This window comes from Ictalurus punctatus, chromosome 29 (genome assembly GCF_001660625.3).
Source record: "Ictalurus punctatus breed USDA103 chromosome 29, Coco_2.0, whole genome shotgun sequence".
NCBI lineage: Eukaryota > Metazoa > Chordata > Actinopteri > Siluriformes > Ictaluridae > Ictalurus > Ictalurus punctatus.
In genome coordinates this window covers 15,352,229-15,375,186 of record NC_030444.2, presented here as the reverse complement: position 1 = coordinate 15,375,186, position 22,958 = coordinate 15,352,229, and the positions used below count along the sequence as shown (strand labels likewise).

Sequence of the window (22,958 nt, the reverse complement as noted above, 5' to 3'; positions counted from 1 at the left end):
CTGCTTCTTTCTCAAATCGTAGCCAATCAGTATCACTTAGGATGGTTGCCAGGTCAGTGTACATCACCCTGCAGTAATTCTGTGCAACAGGCCAGGTCACCGGTGTCATCATCAGGTTATAATTGTGAGGGACGGTTCTCAGGACGGATACAGTTACTGGGACCAGACCTGCTGGTGATATTATATTTTATGAAACACACAGTGAACTTTAACTGGTGAATATCTGAATATAGATAATCCTAATGGCTAAATTAAAGAATTAGCAATGTATAATTAACAATTCAATCCTGCAGTTCAGTTCAGTGACAATAAGTAAGTCAGTGATTTAGTTGTGCCGTGTTTTCTTTCCTCGCTTGTAAGCTCCTTCCTCTGAGGGTCTGAGGAAAAGATACCAGAATAGGAAACATGTACAGGAGGAATTGAGGAAATACATGATTGCCAAATCAGACCTCGCTTACTGACGTGACTTTAGTTATTGATGACTTGTTGCACACGGCATATAAAATAAATCTGCATGCAGAGAACTGAATAAATGTAAATGAAAATCTTATTGTGTGGGAAAAACTTAAAACTAAACACGGGGCAAACAATAACCAAAATCTCACTAATCACAAAAACACGAACTCAAACTTAATGCACCGACAAACAAAGAGGGAACACAGGGAACTTAAATAAGGAGTCTAATAAGAAATATAACACCGGTGTGACTGATCATAACAGGAAATGGGGAAACAACAGAAGAAGTTGTTCGACACAGTGAGTGTCGGTGCCCTCTAGTGGTCCAGGGAGGAACTGCCTCTGGTGGGATTCATCTCATCTACCAGCCTCTTCATCAAATCAGTTTTATTATTTATTTTACAAAGTTTATCAATTAAATGTTACATCTTTAATTTCGAAATGATATATATAAATCAAATAAAATAAAATTTAATGAGTAAAATAAATAAACTGCTACACTTGCGCTGAAGTCAGTAAAATAAAAAAAACAGCAAATGATAAAGGCAGAGTAATATAAAGCTATTGTTTATTTACAGTTTAGTAAAATCAGATATAAATAGGGTTAGAGGTAAGTGCAGTATTAATGTGTGTAATATTAATGAGTGGTTTATAAAAATGCTCTCACCAGTGAGAAACAGGAGAAACAGATTCAGCTTCATGATGGACGGACAGCTGAGGAGTCAGAAAAAAAATCACAATCTGAAGGACAAAATAAAAGTCTGTAAGTATCAAATACAAAGTGTTTTATTTGTGCAACTTTGTAAATGATTCTCTAATCAAGCTTTCCATCATGATCATGATCAGGTGTCAGGTTAGAGCCGATAAGCTTGCGGGACTACAGCATCCATCAGCACTGCTCATGTTCACGTCACTCACCAAGTCACATGATCACAAACACCTGGAGCAGGTTTACGCACAATGCAGCACTAGTATTTAACTCACATCTGTATAGCGCTCGGTCTAGTGTCTGTTGTAAGTAAGGTCGTTGTCGTTGATTTTCTGATCCATGCCATGTTCATGTTTATTCCATGTCTTGTCTTGTTTGTGTTTATGTTACTGTACATAGTCCTAGTGTTTGTTCACATGAGTTTCACTCTAAATAAAATACTCTGTACTCGTTTCCTTCTCCAAACCACCATGACTTAATGAAATAAGAATTAAGAGCCTCGTCGTAGTTCTGGACAGGAAGAGACCGTCTGATGGACACAGAAAGAGACCGGCCACAGTCTGTCACGTGATGTAAATGATCATACCAGAATAAATGAACGCTGGAGTTTATTCTCTGATACAGGGAAGATTACGGGCGCTTTGCTAATAAGAAACACAACAATGTTTACATTTACTTACCAATAAAATAAAATCATTCAATAAGTTTATCAGTGCACGCCAAGGGATTTATTTTATGTTCTGAATATAAAAGTCTGATTGTATTTCTCCACATCTCCTAAAATGAGTAGGCTATATTTCTGGATTTAATTACATTAGACTGGAATCATTATTATTATTATTACTATTATTATTATTATTATTATTATTATTATTATTATTATTATTCATTTGATGCGATATAAACCATTATGCTTCATCACTGTGGTAATGATTTATCATGTCATGACAGATGGAAGACTAGAGAGCTGATATAGATAAAGATATGCTGCAGATAGCTGGGCTGAAAACCGGAGAAGTTTGATAAAGGTTCTAATTATATCGAATTATATTTATTTCTCAAGTTTATGCTTTTGTTCTTTTTATTTTTAAACGGATTCACAATCATGACGTACTAAAAATGTTGCCCGTTTAAGTATCTTCAATGTAGTTAACTACTTTTTGTCAGTAACTTGTAGAGGAGAGAACTACTTTTATAAAAGTTCAGCTTGACTTTAGCTTAACTTCATCAGACTATAAAAGCTACAATTTCCAGGTGATTTCCCCAACACTGATAGAGACACACTGATTTCCAAAGATTGTGGGCTTTATTAGTTTTGTACAGTATTACTTCAATTAAACCTTTAAACATTTTAACCATATTAGATTTATTTAATATTAATGCAATATATTAATGTCTTGCTAACCTTACTCAACATGCTACAATATTTCTTCATTAATTAATCATTAAATTTGAAGAAATCTGCTACTTTTTACTTGCTGATAATTGGTTTATTAACAAATTTTAAATCCACGTGTTAAATGTTTATCCTTATTGTTAGAATTAACTGAAATTTAAGTGTTGAGCATTAAAACATACCTGTAATATGAAACTCTGAAGACTGGTGTTTCTTCAGTAGCTCCGTTGTAGATCTTCACTGCTTGTACACAACTCTCTACAAATCTGCTTACTTCACCTGTCCTCTTCTTAGTATGGAGAAATTACAACATGGGTGACGCAGACTGATTTCCATTTGACTTTAACTTTACTTTAGACTCCAGACTGCTTATTTAAACAAAACCAACACTGACCCATCCTCCTCAAATTTCAGCACAGAAAGGAGGTGAAGGAGTTCATCAGGTTGCCTTTAGTGAGGAACAGCCATGTGTCAATAATCAGATCCAACACTCAGCATACACGATATTATCATGGCTGCTTTATAAAATCATCACTGCCTCTACTTGTACTACAGAGTATTATAATCATAAAGGAAGATGTACATGATGTATTAAAGGGCAGAAACGGGTCAGGGCTAAATTCTTACACACCTTACAATTTTAGGAGAAGTGCATTGTGACTATTTGAAAAAAGAGTCCTGTTTTACATAGGAAATGAAGCAAGGCAGAGTGGAAGCAGTCACATGCAAACTTCATCACCTGCTCAGATGAACAAGTAGGAGGATCTTTACCTGTCATGGTGGTCATGATGATTGTTCTAATAGGATTTTCAGTGCATGTGTCTACATGAAAGTATATTTTTACTAATGAAATAAATCTGGTGTTTGGATCTGTAGCACCTGCAGTTTTGTTTGTTACTGATTGTTCTACTGCCGACTTCTGGTCAATGTAAGTGTTGCAGTTAATATTAATTGTGGAATTGCACACCATAGGACGCTTATTTCTACAATGGCTACAGAATAGTTACTAAAGGTTTATATTCCTGTCACGTGAAGGAGGCGCAGACAGAAGCATGTGCAGGTTAGGTAGTTTAACCCCAAAACAACAAGTCCAAAGTTTAATGCAAAAATCCACAACGTAAAACAGGCGGAGGTCAGGCGGTCAGACTCAACAAGACTCGGCAGAGAAACGAGAACAAAGTCAACACCAGGAACACAAACACGATATCACTGCTTGGTACAGACAGAGAATGTCGTGGATAAATCAACCTTTTCAGCCCAAGTCAAAAACTTCAGAGACGGAGGGGTTAGCAGATGTCAAAAAGTAAATAAACTTTATTGAAAACCAACTAAGTGTGAGAGTCTGCAGAAAGTCCAAATTATGCAAAAACACAGCCCTTTATATACCTTTCTCCACAGCGTAGTCATTGTAGGCGTGGTTTTGCCTTTCCTCATTAAAAACAGACCAATCTTCTTCACCACAATTAAATATTCATGTCTATGTGTTAAATTTGTGGAGCGTGCCAAGAGAGTTGTTTTTTCTCAAAATGATTTCATGAGGTCCGGTTTGTTTGTGCTACTGATTGTTCTACTGCCGACCCCTGGTCAATGTAAGTATTGCAGTTAATATTATCTGTAGAATTACATTTTACATAACACCTTTCTAAATTCTGACTACAAAATAGTTACAAGAGGTTTATATTCAAAATTGTTTATTGATGATATTAATGTATATTATTAATGCCTTTAGATACAGAAATGGAAACAAAACACAAGAAATGAGTATATATTTATAACTGTAGATTTGGAAGAAGAAAATTAAAGCAAAAGTGTCAAGTGCATTATATATGACTGTCCAAAGTACACACCGTGTATTTACAGGTTCTGTTACAATCTTCTGTATAAGAATTATTCTTTACTATGACACACTGATGCATTAAAGGGGTCATTTGATGCTGTTTAATGTTTTCCTTTTTATTTAGTGTGTAATCTATCTTTGTGTGCATGTATAAGATCTGCAAAGTTACAAAGCTCATCATCATCACAAAGGGATTTATTCTGTCTAACAGAGAGCACTGCTCCAGACCCGCCTAAAACGCCTTGATTGAAGTCCAGATATTACTTCCGCAAACATCTGCGTCACTGTTTGAAATATTAGCATAATCCCGCCCAAAGGCAGGTACGAAGAAAGAAGGCGAGACTTCAGTGAATTGTTTGGCGTCATGTCGTGGAGACGCTGTGTATTTCGATACCCCTTTGTCTGGCCTTATGAAAACAGACAAAATTAGGAATCGGTGGTTAAAATTGATTTATAACGCTGTTCCTGAGCAGTACAACCCAAACGTTTGCTTGTGTGCAGCGCATTTTACAGAGGATGGCCTCCTGAACCTGGGAGAGTACAACACAGGCTGTTCACGAAGGCTACTCCTGAAAAATGGGGCGATTCTCACTTTGCTCGCACAATCTTGCACTTCTGAATCAGAACCTGGAAGTGTGAGATTATTTCCTGAAGAATCTGCTATTGACTGTTCAAACGTGGAGATTTGTGTTGTGGCCCAGGGCTCAGCTGGAGACCTCTGCTAATGTGCTAGCTAAAGTTTTGATATTCAGCTGTGGGAATTTTACTTATAAAATTCACCTCCAGGGCGCAGCGCTGCATGTGCGACTCGTGACACAGGCTCTGTGTGTGTGTGTGTGTGTGTGTGTGTGTGTGTGTGTGTGTGTGTGTGTGTGTGTGTGTGTGTGTGTGTGTGTGTTGTTTTTGCATTTAAGTGTTTAATTAAAGAGTTTTAGGTTACATTTTGTAGTAAGTGTATTTAGCTTTTCTTATTTATAAACTCGATGGCTAACTTTTGGACAACTCTGTGACTTCTGGTGGGAAATTATATTAGATTAAAATATAGAATAGAGAAATTAAAAAGGAAAAGACCCTCCTTTTCTAGAGCTGAAAAAACTAAGTGTCGAAGGGGCCCGAGTGAGGTGAGCCTGCAGGGATAGATAAAAAAAGTCGTGTGTATTTAAAATAGACACACACTCACACACACACACACACACACACACACACACACACACACACACAGAAAAACAGTTTGGAAAACTTCATGTAGTTTAATTAAAACACATAAAAGAATTACTTTTTAAGAATCATGGGTTTTACATAAGATCTCGGGGATGCATGGTTTTCCTCTTCACGGCCAGGGGATTCGGGTGGCCTGGGTGCCTTAGAAGCAGTAGGGATCTGGGGAGTTTGCGTACCACATGACATTCTGTAGTATGAGTATACATAGTTTAGTAACTATGGGGGCAAATACATTTTCACACAGGCCCATTGGCCCTCTTTCACAGCAGTGAAAGGTCATTAAGGTCATCTGATCAAGGTTTACTCTCCCTGTCTAGGGCTAGGCTGAAAGTAAAAGGTGATTGTGCTTTTTCAGCGTATGCGGTAAATTATTAAAGTAATGTGCTTCTGTAAAGCCTTCCGTTATATATTTAATGTTCCTGCTCAACTGAGGTGTTCGACAGCATCTTACAACTCGTGTGTTTACTATTACTTTTAATTCTATTTTACTTTATTATTATTATTATTATTATTATTATTATTATTATTATTATTATGCAGCATTTTGTAGCCTTTGGTTTCAAAAAAGCGATAAAGGTTTACTTATTTTACTTTACTATAGTTTACTATGTTATTGTGCTGCGGTCATTAGAAGGTCAGTAGAAGTTTTAGACTCAGTGGGGGACCTGCACACTTTGAGACCCACAGCAGGAAACACACGCAGATCAGTTATTAAACTCACTCTTGTTAATATTTCATGATTAAAGTTAATTTTCTGCACCTGGTTTCATCATTAAATTTAAGAAAGAAAAAAAGAAAGGGGGGGGGGGGGGGGGGGGGGGGCTTCTAACAGTGTCTGTGGTGAAAGGACATCAGCAACATGTCCACGCGTTGTGTGCAATACAGACTTTGACCACAAGGTGGAAGCGAATCACAAAGCAAATCACGAACTGGTTGTGGAGGATTGTGCTAGAGGCAGAACACAGATAATGTTATGTTGTTGTGCAAATAAATAATTTAATGTTTATGCTCAGTAATTGTCACGGGTTCCCCTTCACCCAGTCTCTGCTTTAAAATAACTGAAGCAGATATTCCACAGAGAGAGAAAGATTCAAGACTGCAGGGTAACACTGATATGACCCAAATGATCATTTTCATTTGAACACCAGGCTGAATTACACGACTGGATTGTAAAAAGTATAGACGTCTTTAACTTAGCCATATTCATGCTGTATATTCACCAGCGTAGCTTTACGGTGCATATCATGCAATAAAATATCAGCAACAGGCCTCGTCCCAGATGCAGATCTACAAAAGTAGGATTAGGATTGAATGTGCGTAGCTCTGGCTTTGTGGAGCCACAAGTTCATAATGACAAACATTTCCTGGATTGTGCTGTGTAGACTGGTGACTTTTTCTCCAGGTTAAATATGAAGTTCTTTGTAGAAGCAAATGTGAGGGCTTGTCTTACAGCTGAACGCAACCTCAGAGGAGCATGTTTGCTAGTAAAATTTATTAAAAACATCTATTCTTCCTGTCTTGGTTCAAGTGGACCACAAAACGAACCCAAACATACCATACAGACCATCTCTAGAGATTTTCTGGATACAGTTTACTTGTGGGCTGTTTTAGAGGGGTCCAAGTTCACACTCTGGATGCACCAATATTAAATTCTACAGGATTATAAATAACTAGCAGTTTCACAGATTAATGGTATTGTCATGTCAAAGCAAACTAGCAGCTCAATTTCCCATAATGCACCACGAACTACAACTATGGCCGACGACTACAACTCCCAATGGAACACAGACAAGGCACCTTCTCCTGAGGACTAATCACACACACCTGTTCCCAATCACACTGACAATCACAAAACACTATTTAAGAGACTGCTCAGTCACATCATCTATATTTTACCAAGCCTTGCCATTGTTTTGTTTATTCTGGGTTTGCTTCTGCTTTACCTGCTAGCCTTATCACTGCAGGTCTTAAGTTATGTCTTTTGCCTTGTGTGCTGGGTATTATAATCTTTATTAAAGCTCTCAACTGCAATTGCATCCATCCTAACTCTCATTATGGGACAGGTATCACCATATTCTATTAATATTGATGTTTAACAGCAAAATCCACCCTGAGAAATCTGAGAAGGGTTACAAAGCTATTTCAAAGGCTCTGGGACTCCAAAGAACCACAGTGAGAGCCGTTATCTCCAACCGGAACAATTCAGCACAGTAGTGAACCTTCCCAGAAGTGGCCGACCCAGAAAGAGTGTCTTATTACACAGTTGAGGGTAAATCAAACCTGCAAATTAAATACTACATTAAATCCTAATGTCAGTGCGAAACTGTCCACATTTCCTTATGTCCAGCAGTCAGAGAGCCTGTGCTGGGATTTGGAGTCAACACTTCTGTTACTCAGCTAGTGCAGCCTTCAGATGTTGGCATGAAGCAGGTGATTGAGTGATTCACACCAACTAACCAACCCAGTTACTATTTAAAATCAGAGAGATCCAAAATACAACAAATGAACATTCTGAACTTTCAGCAGTTGCATGTCACAGCCGATGAAAATTAGACTCCACAAACTCAGTGGCTCTTTTTCTAGAAGTTATAAAAGCAAGGCAGACTGGAAGCAGTCACATGCAAACCTCATCACCTGCTCAGATGAACAAGTAGGAGGATCTTTACCTGTCATGGTGGTCATGATGATTGTTCTAATAGGATTTTCAGTGCATGTGTCTACATGAAAGTATATTTTTAATAAAGAAATAAATCTGGTGTTTGGATCTGTAGCACCTCCAGTTTTGTTTGTGTTACTGATTGTTCTACTGCCGACTTCTGGTCAATGTAAGTATTGCCGTTAATATTAATTGTAGAATTACATTTTATAGAACACCTTTCTGAATTCTGACTACGAAATAGTTACAAGAGGTTTATATTTAAAATTGTTTATTGATGATATTAATGTATATTATTAATGCCTTTAGATACAGAAAAAAGAAATAAAATACAAGAAATGAGTATATATTTATTACTGTAGATGTGGAAGAAATAAATGACAGTAATAGTGGCAAGTGCATTATATATGACTGTTCAGAGTACACACAGTGTATTTACAGGTTCTGTTACATTCACTATATTCTCTATAAGAATTATTCTTTACTACAACACACTGATGCATTAAACCCAGTATTGAACATACCCTCTCTGACTTTCTCCTCATCACTGTGTTCAGTGGTCTCTTGCAGCAAAAGCTGAACATGTTCAATATTAAAATGTTGCAGTGAAATCTGACTTTAAAATTTCGGTTGCAAAGTCAAAGTGGGCGTGTTCCAATCAGAGCAATTAAATACGTTTATTCCTCTACTTCTGGCTAATCTTGTCCTCTGACACTGCCTACTGATTAAAGCTTAAATGCTGTAGGTTAAATAAAATTTCAGTCAGTTTGGAATCTGCTCGACTTGAAGGTGAGCGTTTAGACGTTACAGATCATCCTTTTTCTTGTGGAAGATGTTTCCATCTGGCTGCACCTTCCAGGTCACTGTGGTGTTCTCCAACATGCCTTTTTCCTCCAGTTTCTGTCTGATCTGAGGATCAGAATCAGGATTTAATTACTCAAGCCAAAAAGAAAAGGAATACGTGTCACCGAGAAGACAAGAAATAATAAAAGGAGCAAAATTCATGAGAATGAAAGAAATTTGAGAGTAAGAAATGCTAATATGGGTTTCTCCAAATTTCAGAGACATCATGTGACTCACCTGATCTAAAATGGACGACTGCACAGCAGGATCAAACACACTCCCATCAGACTTCACCTGCAGTCTCATTATCTGACTCCTCGCTGGGTAAACTGTGGAACACACACACACACACACACACACACACACACACACACGCACGCACGCTTTAATTTCTCCATAATGTAAAGTTTTTCCTCTTCAGGACACTGCACCGTCTGAATGAATATTATGATATATGGCTTAACGAGTTCAATCTTAAATGAACATTAATTGCACAGACACTCCTTTATGTGTTAGATTTGATTACGTTATCATTTTGTTTATGGTATATTTATATTTTTATACAGTAAAATTTCACAATCATATTTCTAAATGACTTTTTGCACCAAATGAAAACAAATTGTGTTTAATTTGAACTTCATCTCCTTTCGTCTTCTTGTGCCGTCATTTGCTCGTGAACTGTGAGCTACTTTCTGCTGCATTCAAATATTTTAATGAGCTCTCATCAACCATCCCTTTACTTTATTATCTCAAGGGAAGTTTGCTCGATATAGCGGTAAATTTCTGAGAGACAGTTTACCCAGAAGGCACTGAACACCAACAAATTGTAGATGAAGGTGTTTATAAGCATAAAAAGGAGCATTTGTTATTATTATTATTATTATTATTATTATTATTATTATTATATCATAACATTTTATTTTCATTTTCTTCTTTTGGCATCTAAAGATTTTCAAAAATGTTTTTTTTTTTTCAAACAAGATACAGAAAATGATGTAAAGTCAAAACTTAAGTAAATAATTCATTTTTGATGTGATATTAGAATAAGAGAAAACAGAAGACTCACTGGTGTGACAGAAGAAATAGTTCAGGTTGGTGCATTGTACATCGTAGAACAGTCCGTTATTAACTACTGCACAGTTCTCGTAACCCCCAGCATTATCAGGTAGTCCAGGAGCCCATGGGATGTTTGAAGCGTTGGTCCCGTCTGACCACTTCCAAGTGTCTCTGTAAAGCCCAATCCAGGAATTACCTTGGATACTACTCACCTGCCTTAACATGTCGTTGTCTGAACTGTTAAGAGAGCTGGCCAAGTCTGTGTGATGTGTTCGGCAGTAAGTTTGAGCTTGAGGCCAGGTCAACAGAGGACTACTGATGCCGATGAACTTGGCAGCACCACTGAAATTAGCTGTGAAAAAATAAATAAACAAAAGTCACGTCTCTGTCTCACAGACAATATGATACCAAGATACAACCCAAAATGTGAAAAACCAGCCATCAAACCAAGACTAGGCAAATTAACATCAGGATATTGACTCACCATTGTAGCATATGAAGGGGTATAGTTCTGTAAATGATCTATCCCGCCATTTACCAAATGTATCTATTATACCACGTGCTTGATTTCCAAAAAGATTATTAGGCTCTCCAGGGGCCCAATAGCTATAAGTGACATTCTTCAGTGAGAGATCGTTTAAGGACCAGCGCCAGCTATTGATGTCATTGTACAATCCGACCCAGGCAGATGTTGTCAGACCTTTGCTTGCTGCTTCTTTCTCAAATCGTAGCCAATCAGTATCACTCAGGATTGTTGCCAGGTCAGTGTACATCACCCTGCAGTAATTCTGTGCAACAGGCCAGGTCACCGGTGTCATCATCAGGTTATAATTGTGAGGGACGGTTTTCAGGACGGATACAGTGACTGGGACCAGACCTGCTGGTGATGATATATTTTATGAAACACACAGTAAACTTTAATTGGTGAATATCTGAATATAGATAATCCTAATGGCTAAATTAAAGAATTGGCAATGTATAATTAACCCTCTTACCCCGTATGGCCGAGAAACCGGCTTGCCCGTCTTTGATCTATTCCCGTAAGGACTTTTATACCGGCTTGGTCGTCTATGCCAAATCCCCGTAAGGCCGATATAGCGGCTTTACAGTGTAAACGTTATCTCCATAAGGCCGGTGTACCGGCATTACTCTACTATGATTCCTTACTTATTTAATTATTATTGTTTGACCCGGAAGGTTGATGACGTCACGGCGTGATTACGTTATTACGCCGGCTTTACGATGAAGATCCGAGCGTGAATATTGGTGCACTAGTAGAAGTGAACTAAAAATGCCAAAGCGAAAAGGTAATCGTGCTCCAGCTAAAGTTACACCTACAGTGAACACAGGTACATCTGAAACAGTGAAAAAAAGAGAAAACACACAGTCACCCAGGCGAGAGCGAGGATTCTAGATAGAGACAGCAGTGAAAGTTCAGGCGATGTTGAAACCGAAACTGATAGAGACGCAGACTCTCCTGATTCAGACCCTGATCCGTCTTCATCTTCAGCATCAACCAGAGCGACTGACACTGCAGGGGTCTGGAGTCATAACCTGACCCTCTCTGTGCATTCGTGAAAACACCACCTGCTGCTCTGATTATCACCGGAAACTTGACTTTTGGCGCTAAAATGCATTTATTTATTATTTATAAAGGCATTGACCATGCTGATGCTTGTATGGTACTTCTAAATGAGTAGAAGGATTTCAGCGAGCATTTTTTTTCGTAATTTCTCTAGTTAAGAATTGTGCTCTAATTGGAGTAAAAACACTGAACTGCTTCATTTTCAAAGTAATATTACACAAATACATTATTATAAGTTGTTTCAAGGCCTAAAAATGTTCAAATTAAAATGTTGATTTTGGGGCCAATTTTGGCCTGGGAACTCGGCGTTGGCGTGCTGTTTCTATGGGGAATATAGGGTTGTGGGACATGATACTGTGGGAACTTAGGGGTAAGAGGGTTAACAGTTCAATCCTGCAGTTCAGTTCAGTGACAATAAGTAAGTCAGTGATTTAGTTGTGCCTTGTTTTCTTTCCTCGCTTGTAAGCTCCTTCCTCTGAGGGTCTGAGGAAAAGATAAAAGAATAGGAAACATGTACAGGAGGAATTGAGGAAATACATGATTGCCAAATCAGACCTCGCTTACTGACGTGACTTTAGTTACTGATGACTTGTTGCACAGGGCATATAAAATAAATCTGCATGCAGAGAACTGAATAAATGTAGATGAAAACATTATTGTGTGAAAACCCTAAAACTAAACACGGGGCAAACAATAACCAAAATCTCACTTGTAGCAAAGTCTCACTATATCAAGATTTGAACTGGTTGAGGTGGCCAAATATGGATCAGATTCCGATCAGAGAATCAGGAGTGGAGAGGAGATTCTTGATAATGACACATTTATTTACAGTCTTAAATATACATCCGAGGTACGCAGCTGTGATATTGTATGTGGAACGTACTGCATGAACGCATTACACCGAACATAACCAGCAGCATGTAAGAATTAGCAGTCATCTGTGCATCGCTAATAACGGAACGTGCAGGAAGCGATAATCTAACATTAGTTCCTAGGACAAGCTTTCTGACTTCACTAATCACAAAAACACAAACACGAACTCAAACCTAATTCACGACAAACAAAGAGGGAACACAGGGAACTTAAATAAGGAGTCTATTAAGAAATATAACACCGGTGTGACTGATCATAACAGGAAATGGGGAAACAGAAGAAGAAGTAGTTCGACACAGTGAGTGTCGATGCCCTCTAGTGGTCCAGGGAGAAACTGCCTCTGGTGGGCTTCATCTCATGTACCAGCATCTTTATCAAATATCAGTTTTATTATTTATTTTACAAAGTTTATCAATTAAATGTTATATCTTTAATTTCATATATATATATATATATAATATATAATTCTATAATTTCTCATGAAATATAAATAAAATAAATATAACAAATATAAATAAAATAAAGGAATTATAGTAGTTTATAACAGATTGGTAAGAATAAAAAATTAAATTAAAAATTATGGGTAAAATAAATAAATTGCTAAACTTGTGCTGAAGTCAGTAAAATAGAGAAAGTTAGAAACTGAAAAATAAAAAGAGTCAGCAAATGATAAAGGCATAGTAATGTAATGCTATTGTTTATTTACAGTTTAGTAAAATCAGATATAAATAGGGTTGGAGGTAAGTGCAATATTAATGTGTGTAATATTAATGAGTGGTTTATAAAAATGCTCTCACCAGTGAGAAACAGGAGAAACAGATTCAGCTTCATGATGGACGGACAGCTGAGGAGTCAGAAAAAAAATCACAATCTGAAGGACAAAATAAAAGTCTGTAAGTATCAAACACAAAGTGATTTATTTCTGCAACTTTGTAAATGATTCTCTAATCAAGCTTTCCATCATGATCATGATCAGGTGTCAGGTTAGAGCCGATAAGCTTGCGGGACTACAGCATCCATCAGCACTGCTCATGTTCACGTCACTCACCAAGTCACATGATCACAAACACCTGGAGCAGGTTTATGCACAATGCAGCACTAGTATTTAACTCACATCTGTATAGCGCTCGGTCTAGTGTCTGTTGTAAGTAAGGTCGTTGTCGTTGATTTTCTGATCCATGCCATGTTCATGTTTATTCCATGTCTTGTCTTGTTTGTGTTTATGTTACTGTACATTGTCCTAGTCTTTGTTCACATGAGTTTCACTCTAAATAAAATACTCTGCACTTGTTTCCTTCTCCAAACCACCATGACTTAATGAAATAAGAATTAAGAGCCTCGTCGTAGTTCTGGACAGGAAGAGACCGTCTGATGGACACTGAAAGAGACCGACCACAGTCTGTCACGTGATGTAAATGATCATACCAGAATAAATGAACGCTGGAGTTTATTCTCTGATACAGGGAAGATTACTGGCGCTTTGCTAATAAGAAACACAACAATGTTTACACTTACTTACCAATAAAATAAAATCATTCAGTAAGTTTATCAGTGCACGCCAAGGGATTTATTTTATGTTCTGAATATAAAAGTCTGATTGTATTTCTCAACATAGTTAGAACCCTGGATCTTACTCACTGTGAAACGCTCTTATTGAATTGAAATGGTTTTGAATTTGGTTTTAAGGAATAACATGATCACTATTCTTCAACAGGTGAGACCAGTTGGACGTTTGGACGTCGAGGTTGAGTACTAGCGTGTTTGGAATACAGAAGATACACTGAAAATGGGAATATGTGCTCAGTCAGATTCAATACCTTGTTAGTCCTTGTATAGTGATAATATGGGAATGTAAAATGAGAGATAGTGATCCCATCTTAAATAAATACATTTATAATATAAAAAAAACATTGCAAAAATATCATGAAATTGTCTTATTTTATCGCGAGATCATTTTGCTTGTTTCACACATTTATTTTTTAAAAGAAGCTAAATTATTAGCCGATACAATGAAGCTGATTTTAAGCTGAAATGTAAAGTGTCTGGAAATACGCTTAAAATAATTATTTTTAAATATTTGTTAAATAATAATCTCATAATATGAGAACTTTTCCTTTGTTCAAGATATTTACACTTGTTTAGATTTTTTTGCAGTGAGTGGATAAATAAATAAAATCCACTTTCCAGTGAGACACAAAAGAAAAAGAGTTATCTTCATGATGGACAAGTAGCTGTGGGAGTCACAGAAGGTTTGTGTCCATTTAAAAGTACTGATAGGGGCAACATTACAAGATCATCTCATCATGATTAATGTGCAAACAAGAAGAGAAGCAACAATTCATTCATGAAGTCTAAGACCTTAAAAGGAAAAATCCCACAATAATAATCGTTTAAATAATAGAAATATTTTTATGCTAATATCGCCATAATCTCAGTGTATCTTAATCTGCCAGAGACATAACTTTAGGACTGAAATAGAATATAAGGAATATTTATAAAGTATAACTAATATAAAGTATCAAATATACAACACAATAATCGTCCAACCGAGTCTCACATTTTTACCGTAAATCATGGCGTCTGCATACGACTCATTTTTAATGTAGAGAAATGTTCATACAGGACTCCTGATCACTTCAGAGACTGTGCAGTGTTTTATCATCAATATCTTACAGGATATGCTTTTCCCCATGCACGTAAAAACAAGTGAAACACTTCATACCTGTGAAGGGAAGATTTGAAGGCTGTTGCTTCTTCAGTAGCTCTGTACGTTTCTGATCTTTGCTGCAAGTGATGTTCTGTAAATCGTATCTGGGTAGGAACATCTTCACATTTCAGATTTCTTATGCAAACCTTTCGGAACGTCAGGAATTTACAGTGTGGAGACCTGATTTCCCTAGGGTACGAGTCTGCTTGCTTAAAAAACTACAACATGGAAATACTGACTGATTGCTCTTAGTCAACCTCCAGATGCTTTCCCTTATTTTAATTCTTTACTGTACTTGGATTACGCTCATTTTAATCCCCACACTTGCTGATAATACTTTGTGTAGCCCACTAGAAAATGTAAATAAATAAATATTTTAAACCGGATTTAAAATCATGTAGATTAATTTAAAAATAAAGCAGAATGGAAACCACTATACTTTCAAATACGTTATTTGAACCAGTTAAAATGTTTCATGTAGATAATTTCGACCAATTAACACCATTCTGCACCTAGATCCCGCCTTGATTGACAGGTGACAGCGGGAGAGGGTTTTATTTATATATATATATTTTACTGCGCAGACGCACACAGCCAAAGCGAGGAGAGAAAAGGAGACAGAAAAAATAGAAAAAAAGCCTAAATTATAATTTTATATTATAAATAACTGTTTGAAAGAGTGAAAACAAAGGTCGGAACAGTAGTACTGCCAGTTGGAGCGCTGAGGAACTTCAGTGTGTAGCATTTATTTACAGCAAAATGCTTTCTTTTAAATGAGTATAATATAATCACCGCTCCACAAAACACTTTCTGTTTCTGTACAGTTTACAAGAATTTAAATATAAAAATAAAAAGAGAAATGAATAAGAAATAATTACAAATAAGAAATAAGACAAGAAATATGAAATATATGTACAGGAATGTGCACAAAGGGGTACAGAATGTGCAGAATGTTACGTGTAGTATCAGTACAAAGCGCAGTGTATCAGTGGATTGCAGTGTGACTGGAGAGTCTTTATGGAGTCCTAAAGGATCTGTATGGTGGACATTTCCGTGTTGAGGAGTCTGATGGCCTGAAGGAAGAAGCTCCTCCTGATCCTCTCACCCATTCATGTCTTCAAAACTGTACAATTAATTAATAAAATAATTAATAATAATTAATAATTAATCAAATACCTGCGTGTATCCAAAAAAAACAAGTAATGTAACATGCGGCATCATAGCTGTATTAGCTTAGCATAGCACTCAGCACTTAACTAACTCTAAACTTAACTCACCAAGTTTCACGTTCGTATAATTAAGTAAAAGAATACATGAGCAGACTCCTGCAGTACTGGAACACCTGTTGGGAAATTATATTAGATTGAAAAGGAAAATGGAGAAATTAAAAAGGAAAAGACCCTCCTTTTTCTAGAGCTGAAAAAACTAAGTGTCGAAGGGGCCCGAGCGAGGTGAGCCTGCAGGGATAGGTAAGACAAGTCGTGCGTATGTAAAATAGACACGCCCACACACACACACACACACACACACACACACACAGAGAAAAAGAGTTTGGAAAACTTCATGTAATTGAATTAAAACACATAAAAGAATTACTTTTTAACAATCATGGGTTTTACATAAGATCTCGGGGATGCATGGTTTCCCTCTTTTTGTGAGCTAGCAGGGCCAGTGCAGGCTGAAGTAGCCCATAATTTCCTGCACACCAGGCTGAATTACACGATTGGATTGTAAAAAGTACAGATGTCTTTAACTTAGCCATATTCATGCTGTATATTCACCAGCGTAGCTTTACGGTGCATATCATGCAATAAAATATCAGCAACAGGCCTCGTCCCAGATGCAGATCTACAAAAGTAGGATTAGGATTGAATGTGCGTAGCTCTGGCTTTGTGGATCCACAAGTTCATAATGATAAACATTTCCTGGATTGTGCTGTGTAGACTGGTGACTTTTTCTCCAGGTTAAATATGAAGTTCTTTGTAGAAGCAAATGTGAGGGCTTGTCTTACAGCTGAACGCAACCTCAGAGGAGCATGTTTGCTAGTGAAATTTATTCAAAAAATCTATTCTTCCTGTCTTGGACGACAAAACGAACCACAAACATACCATACAGACCATCTCTTGAGGTTCTTTGCAAACAGTTTACTTGTGGGCTGTTTTAGAGGGGTCCAAGTTCACACTCTGGATGCACCAATATTAAATTCTACAGGATTATAAATAACTAGCAGTTTCACAGATTAATGGTATTGTCATGTCAAAGCAAACTAGCAACTCAATTTCCCATAATGCACCACGAATAGACTTCAGTTCAGCATTCAACACAATCATTCCTCAGCACCTGTTTGGAAAGCTGAACCTGCTGTGCTTTAACTCCTCCCTCTGCAACTGGATCCTGGACTTCTTGACTGGGAGACCTCAATCAGTCCGGATTGGGAACGACATCTCCAGCACCACCACGCCGAGCACTGGAGCCCCCAAGAGCTGTGTGCTCAGTCCACTGCTCTTCACTCTGCTGACTCACGACTGTGCAGCAATGCACAGCTCCAATCACATCATCAAGTTCGCCGATGACACGACTGCGGTGGGTCTCATCAGCAAGAACAACGAGTCAGCATACAGAGAGGAGGTGCAGCAGCTAACAGACTGGTGCAGAACCAACAACCTGTTTCTGAATGTGGACAAAACAAAAGACATGGTTGTTAACCTCAGGAGAGCATGGAGTGACCACTCTCCACTGAACATCGATGGCTCCTCCGTGGAGATTGTCAAGAGCATCAAATTCCTTGGTGTTCACCTGACGGAGAACCTTACCTGGTCCCTCAAGCCTAGCAGCATCCCAAGCCATCAGACTCCTCAATACTCAGAGACTGGACTGATACACACACACACACACACACTCTCTCTCTCTCTCTCTCTCTCTCTCTCTCTCTCTCTCTCTGTGTCTCTCTCTCTCTCTCTCTCTCTCTCTCTCTCTCTCTCTGTGTCTCTCTCTCTCTCTCTCTCTCTCTCTCTCTCTCTCTCTCTCTCTGAACACCATCCAACTCCCATTGAAATTTTTGCACATTCCTGCACTGACACTGTTGCACTTTATGTAGAATGTTTGTGGATCTTATTAGTTCTGCGTCTCATGTGGTTTAGTGTGTTGTTTTGTGTAGCACCATGGTCAATGGAGGAACGTTGTTTTGTTTCACTGTGTACTGTACCAACTGCATGTGGCTGAAATGACAAAACCACCTGAACTTGAACTACAAACAAGGCTGATGACTACAACTCCCAATGGAACACAGACACCACACCGTCTCCTGAAGATTAATCGCACACACCTGTTCCCAATCACACAGACAATCTCAAAACACTACTTAAGAGACGGTTCATTCACATAATCTCTGTAGATTATTAAACCTGTAGATTATGTTTTGTCTGTTCTGGTGTTGATTTCTGCCTTACCTGCTCTAGCCTGATCACCTGACCGCTGCAGGCCTTTTTTCATGTCTTTTGCCTTGCTCTCTGGATATTATAATCTTTATTAAAGCTCGTAACTGCAATTGCATCCATCCTAACCCTCATTATTCCATCATTCCAGGAGAAAAATGAACTGCAAAACTAGAGATTTATAGTTTAAATATAAAAGATTGCAGCACTGCTGCTGTTATTTTCCTTCATGTCACATTTAAATAGTGAATATTCTGTTAGAAATGAAGAAACACTTACCATGTACAGTACGGCCAGTACAAGACCTCTGATCTCAGCAGAGAAACAGGCCTCAAGTTGAGAGTAGATCTACACAGAAGGTACAGACACACTGACTGCACTGTAGTAATAAGGATTATAAACTGATCGTGACTTTGACAATAAGAATAGCATGTTTTATGCTGATGTTTGATTCTTAGTTTCAGATCTGTGTGACCTGATCCTGCTTTTCCAATTACTTAAATGAACATTAGATTGTCGCTTTTGGAGTTCCTTTATCACAACTTCTAGTGTTACAACCTGGAACTGAAGGCGTTTTATGGCATTTCCAAGCTGTAGTTTGTACTAAAGATGTCACAGAAATGATCAAATACAGGACAAAAATCATATCACTAAATAAGCAAGAAAGTTAGATAAGGTTAAAATCTAACAGTAGGTTATAACTAAGAATATAAATAAATACATTTATAATAAAATTACATGATTTAGCTAATTTATTATTATTTTAAAAAAAATATTTCATCATCTAAATGATTTCACCATTGGAAAGGAGAATGCTTAGTCATGTCTTGAAGTTCCTTTCCTCTGAACTTTCATTTGCATTGTGTTTATCTGGAACTTGAAGGTTCTGAGGTAAAACAAATTCATGCAAATTGTCACTTGGATGTAAATCACCGCTCCAAGACAAGGAGACCTGGCCTCTGAAAAGAACTTTACTTTTGTCCTAAAGCTAAATTATTTCTGTATCAAAACAATTATATAAATTTAATACATTTTACTCGAGCAAAAAGTGAATTTATTCAGTGCATAAATCCTGATATTTATTAAAAAATTCATAATGTCACACACTAAAGGGTTGTGTGTTCCACAGTCTTACCAGTAAAGAAACAACAGATAGTGAAACTGCACAAACCCAAAGAGATGCAGTTTAGTGTGAAAACTGAAATTTATTCATTTTTTTATTTGACCTTAAACGCATTGCATTTTGGATTAAAAAATGTTAGAATTTTTTTTTTTTAAAAAACCTGAAATTTCAATGTGTTCAATATTTACTACAAGAGATTCTGAACTGTTTCTAGGTCACCACTTAACTTGAAGCAAATTTGTGCTATGGATCACCTGAACTCTATATTAATTCTTATCTCTTCCACTGAAGCACCTGTTCAGACGACACTGATGGATTTGTTCTGACGTGGATCGTACGTTTTTACACAAACTTGTGGAGTCTTGAGCTCGAGTGCACGCGGTCATTAAAGAAAAACCAGGACGTAGCAACTACTGAAGAATTCTGAAATGTTTCCAAGATTCTATTTTTCTTTTTTGGACCCCACTGTATGTACTTTGAAACAACTTCATTGAAATTAAAATATATTCATTTCAGTATTCAGTAATTTATATGTACTCCTTGTACATGTTTAAGATGTTACAGCATTTAAACAGTGTATTTAATAGAGAGCTCAAAGAAGACCGATCTGAACGTGCAAAGTATTATCAGCAAGTGTGGGGATTAAAATGAGCGTAATCCAAGTACAGTAAAGAATTAAAGTAAGGGAAAGCATCTGGAGGTTGACTAAGAGCAATCAGTCAGTATTTCCATGTTGTAGTTTTTTAAGCAAGCAGACTCGTACCCTAGGGAAATCAGGTCTCCACACTGTAAATTCCTGACGTTCTGTTATCATTGTTGATGCTCAAGAAAGGTTTGCATAAGAAATCTGAAATGTCCCCCATTCTGTCCTGTTTTTTCATATTCTATCCCTGATTTTGGTTTGCTTTCTTCACAATAACATGAAAATGTCTGTAGTATTAAAATATTAATGATCGATCAGTCCTAGCAATATAGTAGCCAAAAAATCTGGCCTGTTTTCAGGTACTTGCACTAATTTCACCATCTTGTTGTTGTGTAATGGTGAGCATGGCAACAAGAATCATGTGCTTCTGTTTGGTTTCTGTTTCGTCAGTCTTTGTTTTCCTAGTTGTTTACCCTTATCTCATTTTCCCTTTTATAGTTTGTATATATAAATCCTGTTTTTTTCTTTGTAAGAGCTGTCTATTTTTTAAGTGATCACTGGGGCTAGCAAGCTAAAAAGTTCAGTAGCACGAAGGGACACACATATTCAAAAATACACTGCCTGTACAAACATTTCGGTTCATACATTCATATCCGAGAATTGAAAAACTACTAACATTGTAGAGATCATTAATCAAAACAAATGCAGCCTAATAATCCAGTAATATACTGACTGAAAGGTCCCTAAGATTAATGGAGGCGGGTTAATATCATTGTAATAATATGTTAAATACAAGAATAATAACATTTTAAACCTTTTATTTTCACCACTGGAATCTGCTTGTTTGTTCTGCACATGTGTTTGAGACATGATGCTCTTCTTGGGCACAACTGTAAGAAAACATTCTCCAAGTTACACATTTTAATCTCTTTAAAATTATTGTAAGGTTTGGTTTGGCATCAAAGTAACATTTTAAGGCAAATGATGGACTAGAACTTTCCTTGGCAAAATCGTCTCAGTGTTTGAAATTAGGCAGATATTCAGTGAGAGTCTCAGTCACTTGTTCTTTCATGTCGTCAACTAGAGCACAGTAAACAGAGTAAAAGACACGGCTGAAAAAACTGATTTGGATCATTTACTTTTGGTTTACTTTGACTGACTCAATCAAGAAACTGTCATCTTCACTTAAGTGCTCTGATTGTATAAAATATTAAATATTGTCATATTTAATTGATAATTTAAGATTGTCAACAGGTATAGTGCCAATCACCTGCCAAATGTCAAGTCGATCATAGATTAACAGATGAACTATGGTACATTTTATCTAGCATTTGAACTTTAATGACTAAAATTAGCTCGTCATAAAATGCTGAATTATACGTGTGTGTGTGTGTGTGTGTGTGTGTGTGTGTGTGTGTGTGTGTGTGTGTGTTCCACAGCTCCACCAGTGAGGCAACAGCAGATACTGAAACTGCAGGTGAAGTCTGAAGGGAGTGTTCTTGATCCTGATGTGCAGTCGTCCATTTTACTGCAGGTGAATCGTACAATACATTCTCAATAACAAACATTACAGCAACGCTGCTGGATTTAATTTGTTTAGGACTGTAGGGTTTTACTATCAAGTCTCCTCTCACTAAGACACATGCTACTGCCTCCCACCGGGATGCAGTCTGAACCTCAGTAATATGTGATGACAGTTAATTCTCAGTAATATTTTGATGTGATGGCACTATATCAATAATAATAATAATAATAAGTACCTTTACACTACATTCTACATGACTTAAATGTCACCCATTCAAAGTAATACTGTCCAGATAGAGCTTCACTTATTTATTAATCCAAAGATTTCTTGATTTACAATCAAGAGGTTTTAAAGTATTTGGGAATTTCCTAGCTAATGTCCGGTGTGTTAATCACCAGGAAACATTTTCATGTATAAACATGAACAAATCCAAGACATTAGGGTGTTTGGTAACTCTCATCAGGGTTCGTACAGATGCTTCATAATGAAATTCCAGGAATTTCAACAACTTTTCAAGCACTATTTGTTTTTGTTTTCAGGGACTATACAAGAGATGTCATTCAAACATATTCTTTATTTCTTCTTTTTAAATTCCAAAATAAAGAATACTGTAAAAAGAATGTCCGGCAGGACTGCCCACTCTTTTCTATGGAAAGTAGCTAAGGGCTGCCGAAAAAAGTCACTAGATTTGTCACTAGGTGCTTTTTGGAAAATAAAAACATTTTTTTAAATGGCTAAAGGGGTCTGAAAAGTGGAGCAGAGCTGTCTCTGTCTAAACGAGTAAGTGAATAGCTGGGTGAGGGGCTGCAGTGGGGAGTCATATTTTAAGTGAAAGGATTGTATTCGTGTTCTATTGAAAATAAACACTTTAAAGTTATTTAGCGATTTCGTATT

At 37.1% G+C, this 22,958-nt stretch overlaps 1 protein-coding gene across 1 annotated transcript in view; it reads right to left on the bottom strand.

Moving 5' to 3' along the window:
* The window catches only part of LOC128629442 (putative C-type lectin domain family 20 member A), a 3,565-nt gene extending 2,630 nt beyond the window's left edge, over nucleotides 1-935 (bottom strand). The window contains exon 1 of the mRNA XM_053677590.1: nucleotides 1-935. This exon is cut by the window's left edge and continues 234 nt beyond it. Coding sequence (XP_053533565.1) covers nucleotides 1-112 — 112 coding nt within the window. The 5' untranslated portion in view covers nucleotides 113-935.
* Nucleotides 936-22,958: the final 22,023 nt, after the last annotated feature.